This window comes from Oryza glaberrima, chromosome 9 (genome assembly GCF_000147395.1).
Source record: "Oryza glaberrima chromosome 9, OglaRS2, whole genome shotgun sequence".
NCBI lineage: Eukaryota > Viridiplantae > Streptophyta > Magnoliopsida > Poales > Poaceae > Oryza > Oryza glaberrima.
The window spans coordinates 16,592,396-16,611,458 of record NC_068334.1 but is presented as its reverse complement, the minus strand read 5'-3'; the positions used below and the strand labels follow the sequence as shown (position 1 = coordinate 16,611,458).

The 19,063-nt window shown below is 42.4% G+C and overlaps 3 protein-coding genes across 4 annotated transcripts; 2 read left to right on the top strand and 1 right to left on the bottom strand.

Moving 5' to 3' along the window:
• The first annotated feature begins 3,207 nt into the window (after window positions 1–3,207).
• LOC127784742 (glucose-6-phosphate isomerase 1, chloroplastic-like) lies at window positions 3,208–8,285 on the top strand. Its single transcript, XM_052312091.1, has 14 exons — window positions 3,208–3,897; window positions 4,306–4,428; window positions 4,544–4,642; window positions 4,726–4,809; window positions 5,383–5,526; window positions 5,607–5,672; window positions 5,764–5,832; window positions 5,920–6,027; window positions 6,457–6,509; window positions 6,601–6,739; window positions 6,821–6,977; window positions 7,076–7,154; window positions 7,727–7,793; window positions 7,905–8,285. The coding sequence occupies exons 1-14, from the start codon at window positions 3,349–3,351 to the stop codon at window positions 8,043–8,045; spliced, it is 1,878 nt and encodes a 625-aa protein (XP_052168051.1). The 5' UTR covers window positions 3,208–3,348; the 3' UTR covers window positions 8,046–8,285.
• Window positions 7,708–12,475, bottom strand: LOC127784745 (uncharacterized). 2 transcript variants are annotated; one of them, XM_052312094.1, is made up of 7 exons: window positions 10,951–12,475; window positions 9,991–10,081; window positions 9,659–9,813; window positions 9,325–9,352; window positions 9,127–9,235; window positions 8,527–8,646; window positions 7,708–7,844 (listed from the first exon to the last, which is right to left on the bottom strand). In XM_052312094.1, exons 1-6 carry the CDS (start codon window positions 11,257–11,259, stop codon window positions 8,565–8,567), a joined length of 774 nt encoding a protein of 257 aa, XP_052168054.1. In that variant the 5' UTR covers window positions 11,260–12,475; the 3' UTR covers window positions 7,708–7,844; window positions 8,527–8,564. The 2 variants fall into 2 exon arrangements, with proteins under 2 accessions (XP_052168054.1, XP_052168053.1); XM_052312093.1 differs by lacking the exon at window positions 7,708–7,844 and having other exon boundaries at window positions 8,048–8,646.
• A 486-nt stretch (window positions 12,476–12,961) lies between these two features.
• On the top strand, window positions 12,962–15,266 carry LOC127784744 (mitochondrial uncoupling protein 5-like). The gene has a single exon (XM_052312092.1). It carries the CDS (start codon window positions 13,069–13,071, stop codon window positions 14,254–14,256), a length of 1,188 nt encoding a protein of 395 aa, XP_052168052.1. The 5' UTR covers window positions 12,962–13,068; the 3' UTR covers window positions 14,257–15,266.
• Window positions 15,267–19,063: the final 3,797 nt, after the last annotated feature.

The following is a 19,063-nucleotide window of genomic DNA, read 5'->3' as shown; positions in this document are numbered from 1 at the left end:
GTGATTTTAAGAAGTTTCTGAACTTGGTTTGGAAATTTCCGAAAAAGGGTATCTTTACCCACCAATGGCATTTCTGAGGGTGTCGCTATAAATACGCTCCTCATTCCACAAGGCAAGGTTGCTGGTGCTATTGAATACTTTGCCCTTAGCTTGCTTTGTATTTAAGATCCACTTTGAGCCTTGCTCCCTCATTTCTCCTCTCCACCGAGCTCGGACTTTGTGTGTCAGAGAGTTGTGGATTTGAGTTCGTGTGAGTGCTTGTGGTCGACTTCGTGAAGATTTGTTGAGCACTAGTTTCATCCCTAAGACATTCTTGCTTAATCTTTTACTCTTGGAGATTGAGGACTCCTAGACTACTAGGTCTTGAGCCATCGATATAAGTGTGGTTGGTCGGAAGAAGTTTGTGAAGGTTGGGTCTCACCTCCGAAAGGGAAGAGATTCCAATAGTGAAAGGATGAATGCTTTGTGCAACCTCTTGAGGAAAGAGTAATCAAAGTCCAGGCTCTTTGTGAGCTCCTCAACGGAGACTAGAATCCCCTCAAGGATTTGAACTTCGGGGAATAACTCATCTTGCAAGAACTTTGGTGACATCCTTTTTCGCTTTCCCTTCTACTATCTTCACTTGCTTGTGCCGCTATAGCTTTAGCTTCTCTTTGAGCTTTAGATTATTTGTTGTGCCTTGCTAGATTCATTTTTCTAGTGTGATTGTCGTTTGGCATATATCCGAAAATCCTAGCTTATGCATTTTATTAAGTTTTAACTTAGCCTATTCACCCCCTTCTAGGCCTAAGTGACCCTTTCAACATGCCTTTCTTGCGTCTAAATGGACACTTATAAATATTTTCATGCAGCATGATAATGAATTTTTCCACAATCTTTACACAACATTTAAGTTGGTTTGAAAGTTTCGCAAATTCACAGCCTTATCTTATGGTAAGCCCCCAATACACACCATAAATCATCACGTACTTAGTTCATACCACAAGATATGTCCTGTGAATTCGCGAGACCTTCTAATCAGTGAAGTTTATACACCATAAGTACAATAACAATGAACTTTAAAGAGTGATACAATCTACTGAAGTATGTCTTATTTCCCTTCGTAAGATTCCTTTATAGGCAGTTCGCGAGTAGACTATCCAAACTTTTTGATGGTACAGTATAACAAACTTTCGGTGCTACTTCACTACTACAGCGTGTGCATAAAGCTGAGTCTTAACGAGATAAATTACTCTTTTCTATGGGCGTGCGTGACTACGACATTGTTGCGTGCGATAAAATAACTGCTACGCCGTGTGAATAAAGCTGAGACGGACGAGAGAAATTACTCTTTTCTCTGGTAGTGCGTGATTGCGACATTGTTGCCGCGTGAAAATAACTTTCGGCGTGGACTATTTGGATCAAATTAGTTGCGCGCCATGGGATTGCGGGTTCCAAAACACTACCGCGTGACGGGGAGAGGGCGGTGCTGCACAACGGGCATGTGGTAGCAGGACCGCCTCGGTTTTGTGCAATGGGGACACGGGACTGTATCAGTGCTGCTCTTCTGAGCTGTGGGACCTGGCGCTGCTCGGGTGTCATGCTTAACCGGCCCGCCCGCCTGTCCCGCACGTCCACGCTGTCCCGCACGTCCACGCCGTAATTATGTTGCTCTCCCGCGTCTCCATTATGTGTTAGAGGTATATTTGTGCTAAATCTTTCCATTAAGGTATATAAACTCAAATTATTACAAAAAGGGGGTATATTCCCAAAAAATAAAATCCACAAAGCAACTCAACCCAATTGATAGTTCTCCCCCTCTTTCATCTAAACTTGTAATATTCTGTGAAATCTATACTCCGTCCCAGTACAGCGGTCGTTTTACCCCGTAGCAGATGTCCCAGAAAGCTTGACGCATCCAAGTTCCAGCAGCGATAAGTACTTGAAAAAAAGAAGTCCCAGCAGCGAGAAGTACTCTAGAAAAAAGAAGTGGGCCCATCTAGTACCGTGGGTGGCGTGGGATTTTTCTCCTCCACATGAGATTTTTTTGATTGTGTGTCAATTCTCTGCATGTTGAAATGACTACATGCAGCTGCCAGCTAATGATTTGGGGGTGTTTTGGTCATTTTCTCCTAAAGCAAATTTGTGTCAGTGATTCTTGGACGACCACTATACTGGGACGGAGGGAGCGGAGGGAGTACTACTAATGTCATGTCGGATATTGCCTGTCCGCATGCTTGACTCCTGAGAATGTAGGAAGACAAGGTCAACATAGCAGCCGGAACAGTAGCTACACTGTGATGAGCAATTGGAATACTGACGCAATCAGTTAGCATGTAGCTCGTCAGGGAAGGGAGGAGCCAATCGCTTTCCTAACACTAAGCGGCCATTAGCGTTCAGCATGAGGCAGTAATCTTGGGCTTTTCAAACGTGTGGGACGATATTAAAGATCGAACTGGGCAATATTAATTTGGTCACTGGGGTGTTTTGCGCTGACAAATGATGCATGCCATCATCCAAAATAAACTAGAGGAAGATTGGTCCATATGTATGTATGCACTTTTATTTTATGTTCCAAAATTTTGATGCAAAAGAAGCAGTTTTTGAAACCTGGAAGTGGTTTTAACAACTTGAACACTCTTCCAATACACGACAAGACGGTCACACGTGCTGCACGGTGGCCGTCCAAATCAGGTCTCAGAAAACAGAGGTGAGACGAAAGTGCCATCAAAATCAAACCACATTCCCATTCACCAGACGCCGTAAATTGTTTTCTACGGCCGTAAATTGGTTTCTACTTGCTCCTTGCGAGGGTCACCGTCCAGCCATCCATCCAACTGACAGAACAGAAACCAGCAAACTTCCTGAAACAGCAGCCGTTGAGAAATCACAACCAAAAATTCGCCAAATATCTCTCTGCCCCTCCTCGACCGCGAGTTCTCCTCGCTTTACCGTTTTGTAGCCTTGTCCCGTACTCGTCGCGTCAAGCTCGCGAAAAGATCCCCGGGCCCACCTACCATTGGCACCCAGCTGCCACCACCGGATCTCGCCGTCGAGATTTTTCCGCCCCCCGCCGTCGCTCGCACGCGCCGCCTCACCCCAAGACGCTGACATGTGGGGCCAAGTCGTGGCACAATGACAGGTGGGTCCCACGTGGTGACGTGGCTGGGGTCCACCCGGTGTCTTCGTCTTCCCCCAGATAAAGCCAAGCCCAGCGATGCCACCAACTCCTCTTCTTCGTGGACTCCAAGACGAAACCATCGCTTCCCCTCCTCTCTCGCTCTCGCCGGAGTTAGATGCGCGTGAGCTCGTGTAGGAGAGCGGGAGCGAGCACTACCGGGTGAGACTCCGGCGGCGGCGGCGGCCGCGATGGCGTCCATCTCCGGCGCGGCGGCGCCTCCGTCCTCGTCGGCGGCGTGCAGGCTGCGGCTGCGGCGGCAGCTCCTCCTCCGCCCCTCCCACCTCCGCCTCCGCGCCCCCCACTCCATCGCGGACCTCTCCCGCTCCTCCTCGTCCTCGTCGGAGCAGCAGCCCTCCTCTACCCCGGCGGCGCCGCTCGCCTCCAGGCCGGGGCAGAACGGCAGCACCCGCGGCGCGGTGGAGAAGGACCCGATCAAGCTGTGGGAGAGGTACGTGGAGTGGCTGTACCAGCACAAGGAGCTCGGCCTGTTCGTGGACGTGAGCCGGATGGGGTTCACGGAGGAGTTCCTCCGCCGGATGGAGCCGCGGATGCAGCGGGCCTTCGCGGCGATGCGGGAGCTCGAGAAGGGGGCCATCGCCAACCCCGACGAGGGCCGCATGGTTGGCCATTACTGGCTCCGCGACCCAGGCCTCGCCCCCAACTCCTTCCTCCGCACCAAGATCGAGACCACCCTCGACCGCATCCTCGCCTTCTCCCAAGACGTCGTCTCCGGCAAGGTGATTGCAGAAGTTTCCATTTGCTCGAGATGCTAAAAATTGTTGCTGTTAGGAGTCTGGACTCGCTGAAATTAGATGATTTTCTCGTGTTACTAATTTGATATCTGTAGCTCTGCTACTGCTACTATAAAAAAAGCTTAATTTCTGGCGGCTAATAGCAAATAAGCAAACGAAACCCTATTAGCATATTGTGGTAAAATTAGTGCGGTTTCAAGCTTAGTAAGCTGTGTGCTCAAGGGTGAAGAAAAGGAGCCACCTATGTTTCGGTGATTACCATGAAATGGGTACTGGGGAATGTGCATTGTTCAATAGATAGACGCCAGTCGAGTTTTGCTTATTGCAGGCTCTTGCTACTTCTTTTTTGATCTTGAGAAACACTATTAACAAAGTGATTTGGTGCAAATGTAGATTAAACCTCCGTCATCTCCAGCTGGCCGATTTACTCAAATACTCTCAATAGGAATTGGAGGATCAGCTTTGGGGCCTCAATTTGTTTCAGAGGCACTTGCACCTGATAACCCTCCATTGAAGGTGCGCCCCTACTTTTATATCCATGCAATGTGCTTCGATCTCATTTGCCCCTTTGTAGATTTTGGTGTTTCTCATGTAGCTATAACCTCACCTTTTGTTCTGTTTGATGTCTCAGATACGATTTATTGACAACACTGATCCTGCTGGAATCGACCATCAAATTGCTCAACTAGGACCAGAGCTTGCATCTACTCTTGTAATTGTTATTTCTAAGGTTGATATCACGCTTGTTTTTCCTTATTCACCCTCTCTTCTCCCTGCTTCTTTTGCAAATTTTATGTTTGTCTATACTTGCAGAGTGGAGGCACACCTGAAACCCGGAATGGTCTGCTTGAAGTGCAAAAAGCCTTCCGAGATGCTGGGCTGGATTTCTCGAAACAGGTTTTTACCTCAGGCTCTTTTACTTCTTGTATGTCTTTTATCAACAAAATAGGAAGTGCAACATTTTGAGCCAATTTAGACTGTAATCGATTTGTACTAGTCCCGTTTCTTGATTTATATACTGATGGTATTAAGATAAACACTGAAACAATATTGTTTCTCTTGTTTTACAAGCAAACCATCAGTGTTCATAAGTAGGTCATGTGGTGTGGGCTGTTCTGGATCCATTTGTGTGACATGATATTAACGTGCATTTTGTAACTCAAGATATAAAGATCATTATATTATACTCCCTCCGTATTTTAATGTATGACGCCGTTGACTTTTCGACCAAAGTTTGACCATTCGTTTTATTCAAAATTTTTGTGCAAATATAAAATCATGCTTAAAGAACATTTGATGATGAATCAAGTCACATTAAAATAAATGATAATTACATAAATTTTTTGAATAAGACAAATGGTCAAACGTTAGACAAAAAGTCAACGGCGTCATACATTAAAATATGGAGGTAGTACTATATATGACTGGTGTGGTACATACCATTATGTGACAGCATAAACTGCTATGCAGGGAGTTGCAGTTACTCAAGAAAATTCTCTGTTAGACAACACTGCCAGAATAGAGGGATGGTTAGCTAGATTTCCCATGTTTGACTGGGTTGGTGGAAGAACATCAGAAATGTCAGCTGTCGGATTGCTTCCAGCTGCATTACAGGTCAGTGCTGCTCCGTTCTCCTATATTGCTGAGAACTGAACTTTCATTAGCTCTCAGATTAACACGAGTTTGCTTGCCAGGGTATCGATATCAAAGAAATGTTAGTTGGCGCAGCACTAATGGATGAGGAAACCAGGAATACTGTGGTATGATGTTATAAGAATACATACAGTTTGTAGTTTAGTGATACAATGGACTGTTGAGGATATATCAAGATGTTGCTATCCACTCATTCAGGTTAAGGAAAATCCAGCAGCCTTACTTGCTTTGTGCTGGTATTGGGCATCGGAAGGAATAGGAAATAAGGTTAGCATTGTTGATTACTTCTGTTTAAGTTTTTTTGTCATTGTTTTGTGCATTATTTTTATGTTTTGAGTTGAACATATGTTTCAGGATATGGTTGTACTTCCGTACAAGGATAGTTTGCTACTTTTGAGTAGATATTTGCAACAGCTTGTCATGGAATCTCTTGGGAAAGAATTTGACCTTGATGGCAATCGGGTACACATTCTTCCGTTTTATTCTCACTGTAACTGATGTTACTAAGGCCCTGTTTGATTCAGCTTAGGATTATTATAATCTAGATTATTAGAAGTAAGCTAAAACAAACAAGTAGATTATTATGCTAGATTATTATAATCTATAAGCCAGATTACTATAATCCAATAATCTCCTCTAGAGGAGCTTTTTCCAGATTATTAAGTGGGTAAAGACCCACTACCTTTAGATGCCTCTAATAATCCAGAGAAACAAACAACTCGTAGATTATTTTATATCAGCTTATTATAATCCAGCTTAGAGTAATCTGATTTAATAATCTAGATTACAATAATCTTAAGCTGAAACAAACAGGGCCTAAACTTAACTAGTTACCAATAATTAAATTATGTCTCCAATAGTTTGCTGACAAACAGAAATTTTTAATGGCAGGTTAATCAAGGTCTAACTGTGTATGGCAACAAAGGAAGCACCGATCAGCACGCGTAAGTTTTTTTTTCCTGTTTTTCTGCAGTACTTGCTTAAGAGTCTGTAGTTAAAAGTGCAAAAATCTAATGGTATTATATCCGGTTACAGCTACATTCAGCAGCTGAGAGAAGGTGTACACAACTTCTTCGTTACTTTTATTGAGGTTTTGCGTGATAGGCCTCCTGGTCATGATTGGGAGCTTGAACCTGGAGTTACATGTGGTGACTATTTGTTCGGGATGTTGCAGGTTGATATTCAGCTTTTAAGATACAGAACTATGACATTTTTTTCTATGAATGCAATGACAGAGGAAAGAAATATTTTGCAGGGAACCCGTTCTGCTCTTTATTCTAATGACCGAGAATCCATCTCCGTTACTGTGCAAGAAGTTACTCCTAGGGCTGTTGGAGCGCTGGTTGCTCTATATGAACGTGCTGTGGGGATTTATGCTTCTTTAGTAAATATCAATGCCTATCATCAGCCTGGTACATTCCTCAAACAAGCTAAAGTTGACTAGGATTCTTTTGTTGCATTATGATTCTTATGATTATGATATGATGTATTTGTGCTATGCGCTGTACAGGTGTTGAGGCTGGGAAAAAGGCAGCAGGTGAAGTGTTGGCACTTCAGAAGAGGGTGCTGGCTGTTCTGAATGAGGCCAGGCATGTTATATCTTTATTTACATTTGTATATTATTTATCGTATATTATTTATCTACAGATATTGATTTGTGCACAGTAGTTTGAGGCATGCATATCTTTTAGGTTTTAGCACTTGAAAAACAGATGTTCCTACATTACTATATCTTTACCTAGAGAATACTTTTCTGGAATGACTTGCACTCTGATTAATGGCCTCTAGACAGCTTCAGATGCCAAAATATTGGAGATGTCATAAATTCTTTGGGAAAAACTCTTCTGTGGGTTATTATTGGGAATCAGAGAACCTACCTCATGTGGCTGCAAATTCACCAGATAGCATGAATTCTATTTGAACAGTTAGCTGTCTTGGACAGTTTAAACCTAATTACTGACAAAGGGAAGCCTTTGTGTAACAACTGGAACATATCTTGCTCATATGTGTGAAATTCCAGCACATCGCTTAAACTTGTTTTATCAGTGTATTAACCTAAAGACATGAAACTCTCGGTTTTGCGTTTACTCCCCGATGGGGTATCTCTTACAATTCTAAGTGGTTCCTGAATTTCTGCTGATTACTTGCTGCTGTCTTTCAGCTGCAAGGATCCTGCCGAGCCGTTGACGCTGGATCAAATAGCAGAGCGCTGTCATTGCCCTGAAGATGTAATATTCATTCCTGACTCAACTTCTGTTACTATCTGGATTCATTGCGAACTGCAAAACAGATTTACCCTTTCATATTAATAACTCGTGCTATTCCATTTGTTGCATCAGATTGAGATGATATACAAAATAATCCAGCACATGGCAGCAAATGATAGAGCGCTCATAGCAGAAGGCAGCTGCGGTTCTCCTCGAAGCATCAAGGTTTACCTTGGAGAATGCAATGTAGATGAGGATATGCTTGCTGCTTAGAATTTCCGGTCTTGGATGTGTGTAAAATTGGGTGGGCTTTGGAATAAAAGGAACGACGCCTATGGCTGGGCCATGCATTGTTCCAATGAGCAATTAGTTTTTTATTCGGTTGCAAATGGCATGACTGCCGCAACCCTGTACTTTAGATTATAGATTTTCTGTTTTAATTACAGACAAATTGCAGCGGGAGCAATGTTTACCCCGCATATTGCTTTGTTCAACCAAATAATGATCTTGTCATCCCGTGCCCTTTTTCAACTTCCAACCAAGAAGATGGTACAATTATTTCCAATCAAACGAGTGGAAAGTTAATTCCAGCACTAAATTTATTGAAATGTTTATTCAAAGTTTCAAACGAATGTCATATTTACAGTTAGGTTGTAGAAAGTCAAAGCTTACAATGGCAAACCAACGAATAGACACTATTTTACATGAGTATTGCAGGTCTTTCTGGCAATGTGTAGCGTGTAAGCCAATTTACCTAATGATGATGGGAAGCATGCCAGTAACAGCAGCAGCTCACAGAAATTTGGATATCACACTGCAGGACGTCCGGAAGGCTGTAGTTGCTACCTTAAGAATTGCTTGATTATGGTAGATTCTGCAGTGTTGCAATGAAGTTCTTGTAAGTAAACCAATACAGAAAACACGTGTTTATTTAGATACAGTTTAATAACAAGGTATGACAGTCACTAATCGCAGAGAACATATTTGGACTTAAAATCGGGAACACAAAGCTCAGATGTGATCTTATGGTTTCTTGATCTTCAGGATCACTTCAAAGATTTAGGTTTGCCCCCTAACCTATCATAACCAGGTTGGAAGAGACTACATAATGGAGGACTGAGATGAACCCTCGAAAGTCTGTTTGACAATCTTATGGACAGCCTATAAAAACTTATGCAGCCTGCAAGAAAGCTGGCTACTGAAGCTTGGGTATGAAACTAAGGCCTATTTGGGGTGCCTCCGAACTAGCTTTGGTTGATTCAACACTACTCAACTGAACATCAAGGCTATCATTTTGCAGGGAGAATAATACCATAAAGAAGATTCACAATCAGATATTGGTGGAATAACTTACCCAATAGCTGTGGCACTCCATGAATCTACATTATAAATAACTTTTGTCCCATCCCATGCCTTCCGAAGTTTACCTTTTCTCTTTCGAGATGAAAATGTCTTCTTGAGGGCTGGCAAAAGAATGATGAGCAACTTCAGCACTGAAACATTCATTCCAATGATTCAACCATTTATCTGAATTAAGGAAAGGGAAACAAACCTTTTCTAATTTGATCAGGAGAACATTCCTGTACAACATTAAGTTTGAGGCATCAGATATATGATTGTCCAATGATGATATTTTAGGCAGAAAAGCAAGATGTATTACTTAAAGGAACATAAACGTAATTCAGACCAGGGAAAACTAGATCATGTTCAAAATATGGTGACAGATCTTATTTGAGACAAGATATGCAACAGATAAAAACTAGGGTTTCTCAAAATTATAACCGCGTGAACAATATTAAGCAAGGTTTTTCAGTGAATCATGGACAACAAAACAAGAAAAATGATGTATAATTGGAGCAGAAGTATTAATAATAGGGAGTACCCACATTGGCTGTTTTAAGCGACGATATGTATGTGGCAATAAAGAAAGCCATCCCCTCAGTTGCATCATCGTTCTTAACAAGAACATATCCATCACCTAAGTCATCGTCTTCCCACAAATCTACTGCCTTTACTATATCCCATGATGGATCTTGTTCAACTGCGGCAAAGAACAGTCAATGAACTTTAGAGTATGATAGCCTCCGTTTCATTCTATGCATTACTAGAACGGCAAGTGAGTTTCAGATCCAGCACGACAACAAGTGTAATTTCAGCTCCATATATGCAATAGCTTACACATCACAAACAATAATAAGTTCATTCAGTAAAGGAATACCTGCATCATTTTGATACAGTGACTTCTGAATTTCATCAACCTTTTGAAAAAAATTGGGTGATTCGAATGTAGATTTAAGAAGATCACATAGCTGAAAAAATAAAGGCAAGCGATTTTAAACATTAGGAAAGATTAACATAAAAATGAACTGTAATTGAACTTGTACATTCTCCCAGTCATAAAGAAAGAGATCTCCATAATTATTATGAGACTGTTCAGATATTCTACCCTTTTCCCCTGTTAGCAGTTTTCTTTCTAGTATGTAAAACTACAGAAATGACTAGCCTAAAGTTAAACATTATATACTCTTACAAACCTGAAAACACTGTTAACAGGGGAGATGTTTTATTTTGAAGGACTTCACACACATTCATAACTACTCCTATATAGAAACAATTGTTCTGTCAGCTGGATTTCCAGTTCCTCTTCTCCATTCAGAAATAAGCCACTAACGTACTCCTTTTCACTCCGCAGTAATCCACTAACCTACTCAGTACTTCATGATGTTCTGACAGACCAACTAATCGACACTACATGTGCAAGGACACAGTATGCTCCTGATAAAAAGTAGTACTCCGTACATAGGATTCATAGTATAAGTAGTAGATAATTTGACTCGATACAACAGCCACCACTAGGTTCCTTATTAATTGAGAAAAAAACTACTATCACACCACTAGGGCATCAGATAGACAAATATGAAACAGTAGTACTACTAGTAGTATTGAATCCAGATTGTGAAAACAAGCCATCTCAGATTATCAGATCTAAATGCATGACAAATCGAATCAATTAATTCTGAATTTATCAGGATAAACTGAACAGTGGTAGTGAATTTTAGTTTCATCATCGCAATTTGTCAGCAGTTACGGCAATTAACGGCTTACAATGCGAACTCCCAAAATCACAGGCCTCAACCGCAGATACCAAATCGGAAAGGAATCACTCCTCCCTCCTCACCTTGTCCGTCTCACCGTCGGAGCCACCCGCCAGCGACGCCGCCGAATCATCATCGTTACCACCGCCGCTGCCGCCGCCGCCGCCGCCTTCTTCCTCGTTATCCGGCGGCTCCTCGCCGCCGCCGCCGTCGTTAACGGCTCCCTCGGGGTCAGGGAGAGGCACGCCGAGCTCCCCGCACTCGCGAAGCTCGTCCAGCGCCCGCCGGAGTTCCTCCAGCACCGACTCCAGCGCCTCCCTCCGCAGCCTCATCGTCGGCGCCGACCGCCGCGGCGCCGCCGCCGGCGAGGAGGAGGCGGAGGGGGGCCCCATCGCCCCAAACCCTACCACACACCCGACGCGGCGGCGGCGGCGGCGGATCGCTGTCGAGGCGCTCGTCGTATCTGGTGGTTGATTTCGCTTCTCCGGGTTTTGTGGGGGAGAAAAAAGAGAGAGGCGCGCGCTGCGTGGGGTGGGGGGAGGTTATGTCACTGGTGAGTAGGCCCGAGTTAAACGATCTTCCACGTGTCAGCGAATCCTAGTCGTTCGATGAATCTGAATCTGACTTGTGGTGGTTGGACGGCCACGTGTTAAAAAAGGGAAACGTCCGCATCACCCGATGCTGGGACATTTGCAATTTCGATCCAGCTGTAGATTGACCAGTTGCTACTCTCTTTTTTTTTTTAACACCATACAAACGTAATACTCCCTCCATCCTAAAATATAATATAAGTATTTTTTTTAACCTCGGTTCAGTCTTCGAGGTGCTACTTTGACCAATAATATCTACAAAAATAAGATGTTTTAAATAAAGAGAGTTGTATATTATGATAGCTCGTTTAATGATAAATATAGTAACATCAAATTTACATGATTAATCTTTTTAATTTATTTGCTATTAATAGTTAAAATTTAAAAAGTTTGACTTCACACTGTTCTAAAAATACTTATATTTTGGGACGGAGGGAGTACACATTAGAGCAGGTACAATAGCAGACTAGTAGCCAGCTATAAACATATTTTAATGAGATAAAAGATGAGAGAGAACAGCGGGCTACAGATCTGTAGCCAGCTGCAGCACGGACTCCAAGACATTGTGTGTATGACAGGTGGGACCATATATTAATAGTACAGTAAGTAACTATTGTATGAATTGGCTATTAGATTAGCTATAGGTGAATTGTAGCTAGTAGTGGGCTATACTATTGAACTTACTCTTATATCTCTCAATATCTCCAGAAAACTAGGACGATATATATTGATATTAACAAAGTCATCATAGATATCTCGCTATCGACATGTATATTACCTATCACTGAAAAAATAATTAATCATAAATACAAGCACATATACTACGTTCAACACTGAATGTAGGTAGATTGGTAGACGGGTTCCACCGCAAGAAAAGCATTGCACCAGTGAAGAAACATCGGAATTTGTATGTAGTTTGTTTGATGAATTCTTTTGATTAAAAAAAAACTAAAATCAGAGTTGATTCAGTTAATGTTGTTGCCTACGATATACTTCCATATCATGATATCACTGTAGACTATGAATCATATCTTTAATTAAAACTAAATCAAGAAATTAAGTATGAGACCTCAACTCAATGAAGAATTTCTAGTTGAAAAACATTCCTAGTGTGCGTTCGGATGGAGGTAGGGATCTTCTCTCCGTTCATATAAAACCGGATGGTTCATTAGAACATGATTAATTAAGCATCAGTTAATCTAAAAATAAATTAATATTTTTTTAAGAAATTTTTGTATAGAGATCTTTTGAAAAAAATACATTGGTTAGAAAGCATACTAATAAAAAGAGAAAAATAAGAACATAGTAGAAAATGAGAACTTGGAGTATTTGAGAGGATGGGAAATAAGAAGATTAAGAAGATGCGTAAAGTGAACGGTTAACGCATGATTGATTAATTAAATATTAATTATTTTAAATTTGGAAAATAAATTAGTATGATTTTTAAGCAACATATATATATATATATATATATATATATATATAGAAAAACATGGTTTAGAAAATATACGCGTGTAAAACGATTTGCAGGAACGAAACGTTGAGCATTCAAAATTTCAAATTGAACATATGAATCAAGAGAGAATAAAAAAAGAGGCCTTCTAGGCTGGCATGGACAATTGGACATGTTTTCAACTAGGGTTTCAAGCTTCGAGCATCCACTTTTGTCCTTGCAAACTTTATACGGCAAGGCCCGTGAATCTAGCCCCCCACACCACCCCACCCGCCCGCGCCGCGCGGCCGCCTCGCCTCCCCTCCCTTCTCCTCCTCTCCGCCCCCGCCGCCAGGCCGTCCACCTCCGCCGTCTCCTCCCCCATTCGCACCCAAGGCGCTGGCGCGGAAGGCATGGGGCTGAAGGGGTTCGTGGAGGGCGGCGCCGCCTGCGTCGTGGCCGGCAGCTGCACCCACCCGCTCGATCTCATCAAGGTCCGGATGCAGCTTCACGGCGAGGGGCCCCCTGCCCCAGCGCTCGCGTTCCCCGGCGGCGGCGCGCACCACCACCTGCTGCAGCAGCAGCCGCCGCGTAGGCCCGGGCCGATCGCCGTGTGCGCGCAGATCCTCCGCGCGGAGGGGCCAACCGGGCTGCTCTCCGGCGTGTCGGCGACCATGCTGCGGCAGACGCTCTACTCCACGACCTGCATGGGGCTGTACGACACGCTCAAGAGGAGGTGGGAGCGTGACGACGGCGGCGGCGGCGGCCCGCTGCCGCTGCACCGGAAGGTCGCGGCGGGGCTCTTCTCCGGCGGCGTCGGCGCGGCCGTGGGGAACCCGGCCGACGTGGCCATGGTGCGGATGCAGGCGGACGGGCGGCTCCCCGCGGCGCAGCGGCGGAACTACCGGAGCGTCGCGGACGCCATCGTCCGGATGGCCCGGGACGAGGGCGTGTGCAGCCTGTGGCGCGGGTCGCCGCTCACCGTGAAGCGCGCCATGATCGTGGCGGCGTCGCAGCTGGCCACGTACGACCAGGCCAAGGAGGCCATCCTGGCGCGCCGCGGCCAGGGCGCCGACGGGCTCGCCACGCACGTCGCGGCCGGCCTCGCCGCCGGCCTCGTGGCCGCGTCGGCGTCCACCCCCGTCGACGTCGTCAAGACCAGGGTCATGAACATGAAGGTGGTGGCCGGCGCGCCGCCGCCCTACTCCGGCGCGCTCGACTGCCTGATCAAGACCGTGCGTTCGGAGGGGGCGATGGCGCTGTACAAGGGGTTCGTCCCGACGGTGACGAGGCAGGGGCCCTTCACCATCGTCCTCTTCGTGACCCTCGAGCAGGTTCGGAAGCTGTTGAAGGGCGTCGACTTCTGAGTTTTTGAGTTCTGTCAGTCTGACCGAGGCGACATGGCGATCGCCCAAGAAGATGCACAGGCCATTGCTAGGATACTTAATTATATATTAAGTTATAAATAACTATATATCTAACTAATTTCCAATTAGTAAGATTTTGTCCTGCAAGCCTCCATCGCAACGGTTGCAAAGCTGCACCCCGAGTTGCACTGATGAGACGAACTAAAAGGTTCCTGTGGTAATTTTGATGTGAGATGTTATTTTTGGATTTCGACAAGGTAGTTGTCTTTGAAAGTGATCTGATCAGTTGTGATCAATTGCGTATGGTAGTTGTCTTTCAAAGTGATCTGATTAGTTGTGATCAATTGCATATGGTAGTTGTCTTTCAAATTGATGTGATCAGTTGTGATCAATTGCATTTGCGACACATAACAGTGAAGTGATGATGGATTGCAGTCTTCAGAAGAAGAAAAAAATAGTACTACCTCCGTCTATTTTTGATAGTTATATTTCTAAATCTGAAAATTTTATTTTTGATAGGCATATTTCAATCCAACAAACTATCATCTTAATGATTTTCTCGAATTTAATGCGTGACTCTCCATTCTTCCACATATGATTGGCTACATGGACTTTGAGAAATGTAAATATTAATAAATCGCTTGTTTACGATGAATGACTAGTAGCATGTTTAAATAGATGATAAGTAGAATTAATTATCCTTAGTCTGTGTGTTAAGATAAAATATGATTATCAAAAGTAGATGGAGGGAGTAGTTTATTACTGATTATAATTGACTTATAATTGAGTGCAGCTGGAAGTGCTGAATCTGCAATGGCGTATCCTCGGCCCTCGCAGGCTATCAACAGGCGGCTGAAGGACGCCATTGATGGTATTTTTGGACCTGTGACAGACATGAAACACTGAAACAGGATACTGGATGTAAACTTGTATTGAACAATGCAAATTAATACAACAGTTTCAGACTAATTATGCAGAATAGATATATGCTCTTACCATACTATATTATAATATCTAGCTTAGAACAACATTGCGGTTTTCACTTCAGTAAAGAATTAGTAACATGTACCATGTATTAATATTACATCAGGTTGTCAACCTGAATTGATGCTTGGCCGGTCAGACTGCCTGGCAAGGGGAATAATTTGTACTGTAAGATTCAAAATCGACATGTTTGATGAAAAGCTATCCCCTTCCTTTTGTATAAAAAGGAAAAAGAATATAACTCAACACATGTTCTGTACACAATAGGAAAAAAAACAGAGCTGTTTTCAGTAGATCTGCAAAATTAACACTGCAAGAGAAAGCCATGAAAATATGTGAATATGCAAAGCCTACATAACCAGGGGCGGATCCAGGAACGGATAAAAGGAGAGGCTAAACAAACTATACAAAACTATAGCCCCCTCTTCTAATGGATGTATGACAGAAAAAAATTAGTGGGGGCTCCCACGGTTACAACACCAGTAGTGGGGCTCGAGACATCGTAGACCCCATGCTGGATCCGCCACTGTACATAACTAAGAACTTCCCATGGTTCAACAGAAAATGCATCATACAAGTTACTCATAACATAAAGCATAGGCTGTTTTATAGAACTGAATTAATATTGCAGATGCCCTGAAGACAGAGTACAGTGCATCGCCATGAAATTTTATTGTGGATTACATGAAAGAAATAACTAATTAAACTTTAACAAAGTATTGGATTGGACACGTCAGTACTCAACACACAATGAGTCAATGGCACAGAACAAATAATCATCTGCAATGAAGATAGTACTAGTGAAAGATGCACATGCTGTAGTTATCAAGAAACTAGTAAAAGGCTAATATGCTGTGCTTTCTAATTCCAATAATCATCTGCAGTGAGACAAAGTACCGTCTAATTGCAGGTATAACACAGAACGCCGTGATCAGCTCATGAAGCGGATAGGGGAAAATATATCTTCCTAATCTCTATAATCTTCCAACATATCAAGACAATCTAGGTTAGCTAACTGCCATTCTCTAGAAACTGCAAACACAAAAACTCAACAAGACAACATGAGCTGATATTCCTTTTACTCCAGTAAACACATATTAAAAGGTTGTTGGACTTCATACAAAGCAAATTAATGGTGAAAGAGTGGTCCATAGCTTCTGTCCGGTCCAGTTATGACGATCTACGGTGCTTCATTTTGGGGAGATGCGTTAATGGATCGTATTGCTGCCAAAGGTGCAGGTTTGTTGAGGCACAGTATTTCCTAAGTGATACGTTAGTGTTGGATTGAACAGGAACGCACAGGCTATGTAGAAAATTTATATTCTGCAAGAAACAGGCATAACCATACAAGTAATGTTCAAAAAATGAAAATTCATGACAAATGTCTCCAAAAATAAGGCCACAAATGACAAGATGGCAACATAATATAAAGAGGGGGCATTGAGACTTGCCCTGATGTAAAACTGAGAAAGTTCACACACACACCCCCCAAAGAAAAAAAAAACTGAGCACGGCTGAGGGAATCATTTATGCCTTTGCCCTTTTGACACTAGGAATCATTCGATTGACTGCTAGCTTCTCACAATCTGCACGGTTTATTTCAAGAGCCGTAGTGCACTCCTTGTCAAGGGGAACTAAGCTAGCAGTCAAGCATCATGGAGTTGGTTCTTCTATATACCCATACCCAATTTAAACAGTACTACAACCAACTCTGTCAAAACTCAAAACAGGTATTTTTTGTCATCTTAACAGTGAATCACATGTGCTTCCATTAGAATCCAGACTGCTAACAAGCAAACAATGAATCATGTCCAAAAGGGTCCAAACCAAGGATCATTTTTCATAGATATTCAATTGAGTTAGATGAACCAATGGAAGTTTCCAGGCAGCAGGTGCTGCCTTCAAACATCAGTTGGTTGGACAAATGGAGGACTAGTGGGCCTAAAGTACATACTTTCTTGGCCTGTTGGATTTGGCCCACTTGCAATGTAGGACTGCCATAAGGATAAATTGCATAGAGACAATCCAACCAACAAATTTGGCTGTATTCCATCACTTCAGGGTGCTATTTACTCAACCAATATTCTGACTTTAACAAAAGTTGCTTTCATTTTGTGCAGTTTAGGTCCTCTTGGATTCTCTCTTGGTAGGTAATCTACTAAATTTCCAAAAAGATGATAGCAGCTTCATCCAACGGCCCAAAAAAGGACCAAAAGGCAACAGGACAACCAAATCTAAAAAATAGAAATCCAAATATCATATTCTGAACCAAAGAGCAATATTTAGGAGCATCCCTGCACATACATAAAATAACTTTACACGCATGAAATAGCAAAAGTATTCCATACACTAGCTCATTTTAAGTGGTTTTAATTGATTTAACAGCAACACCACCATACATAATCGGGTAAAACATCTTAAAACAGAATCGCACCTTACAACAGTGAGTATATGCATTGTCCAAACCAAATAACATGTGCATGTCCTCTGAATCATACTATTCTACATTTCTCTTGCTATCTCGAAAGGACTGTTGTAATTATAATAGAGCACTAACTAAATAGTCGTGCTTTACTATGGATTAAATAAATTATATTGTGCTAATATCGTTTGGAACAAATTAATTGTGACGTTTTTGCACAATTTTGTCCTTGTTGATGTCTTTGTATGATAAACTTGTATTATAGGAATGAAATCGATAGAATTATATATAGAAGAACTATTTTGTAATATTAAAGCAAATGAAGTAGTAGTTAATAAAAAACATGAAGGGGTAGTTGGTTAAGAAAACTCTATACAATAGTTGGTGGGGTGGCAGATTCACTGCCACCACCATTGTCTTCTTTTAAAAGGAGTATAGATTTCAAGCAATAGCCACAAGCCCGCAACTTATTTATATTTAATGCCAGCCAAAGAAATGTCTAATTTTATTTAATAAATTCTATATCTGCCTAAACACCACTTGTAAATCGAAAGAAAACAGCACAACAGCCAACAGATGATAGTTCTAAATTTCTAATTGACACAAAGGTTAACATTTCTTTAATATACACTATCTATTCTCATCTGGGGGGAACTAAAAAAGTAGTCTGGATAGAACCAATTATGGAAACAATTTAACATTAAAAAGCAATTTTTAAAGTCACCGCAACTGGAACAATAATGTGACAGATTACATTTGAATACCTCCAAGACCCGATGTCTTTAATCTATGCAATTATTCGAACTTGTTCTGTCTTCAATAAATGGTCAAGGTACTGATCAAAGCGACACTGATTCTATTAATAGTAGATGGTACTCTTGTATACAGCATGTTTAATTAATTGCAATCTAGATTTGAAATGCGCTCCAACACATGCATACAAAGATAGAAGTGAACCAACTGTCCAACTCTGTGTCAGTGTCAAGTAACTCAAAAGCAAACTACCATGCAACTATCCCCTCATCAAGATATGCTTATTTTTATCTACTTGCAGGACTATCCTTCATTCAGATGCAATCTGAATTTGCAAACTACTGTGCATTTTTCCCATCATGAAGATAATTTACTTATTATCTACTTGAACCCAGAAGATAATGGGAGCAATTCCGTTTTGCAGCTTTTGGAACTAATAACAGTAAACGTGCCCCAAAAAAAAAAAGAAGTGGGCACTAGATAGTGAACAACAGACCACATTTTCTTATGTTTCTCCCCATCACCTAATGATCAAACAGATATCATTCTTAATCTAAGCAGTCACTTAAACTAATGCAGTGAGCCCCTCACCCTACGCTCATTGTTCTTCGCAACCTCCTGAAGAATGTCCACTCCAAGCCACACTAA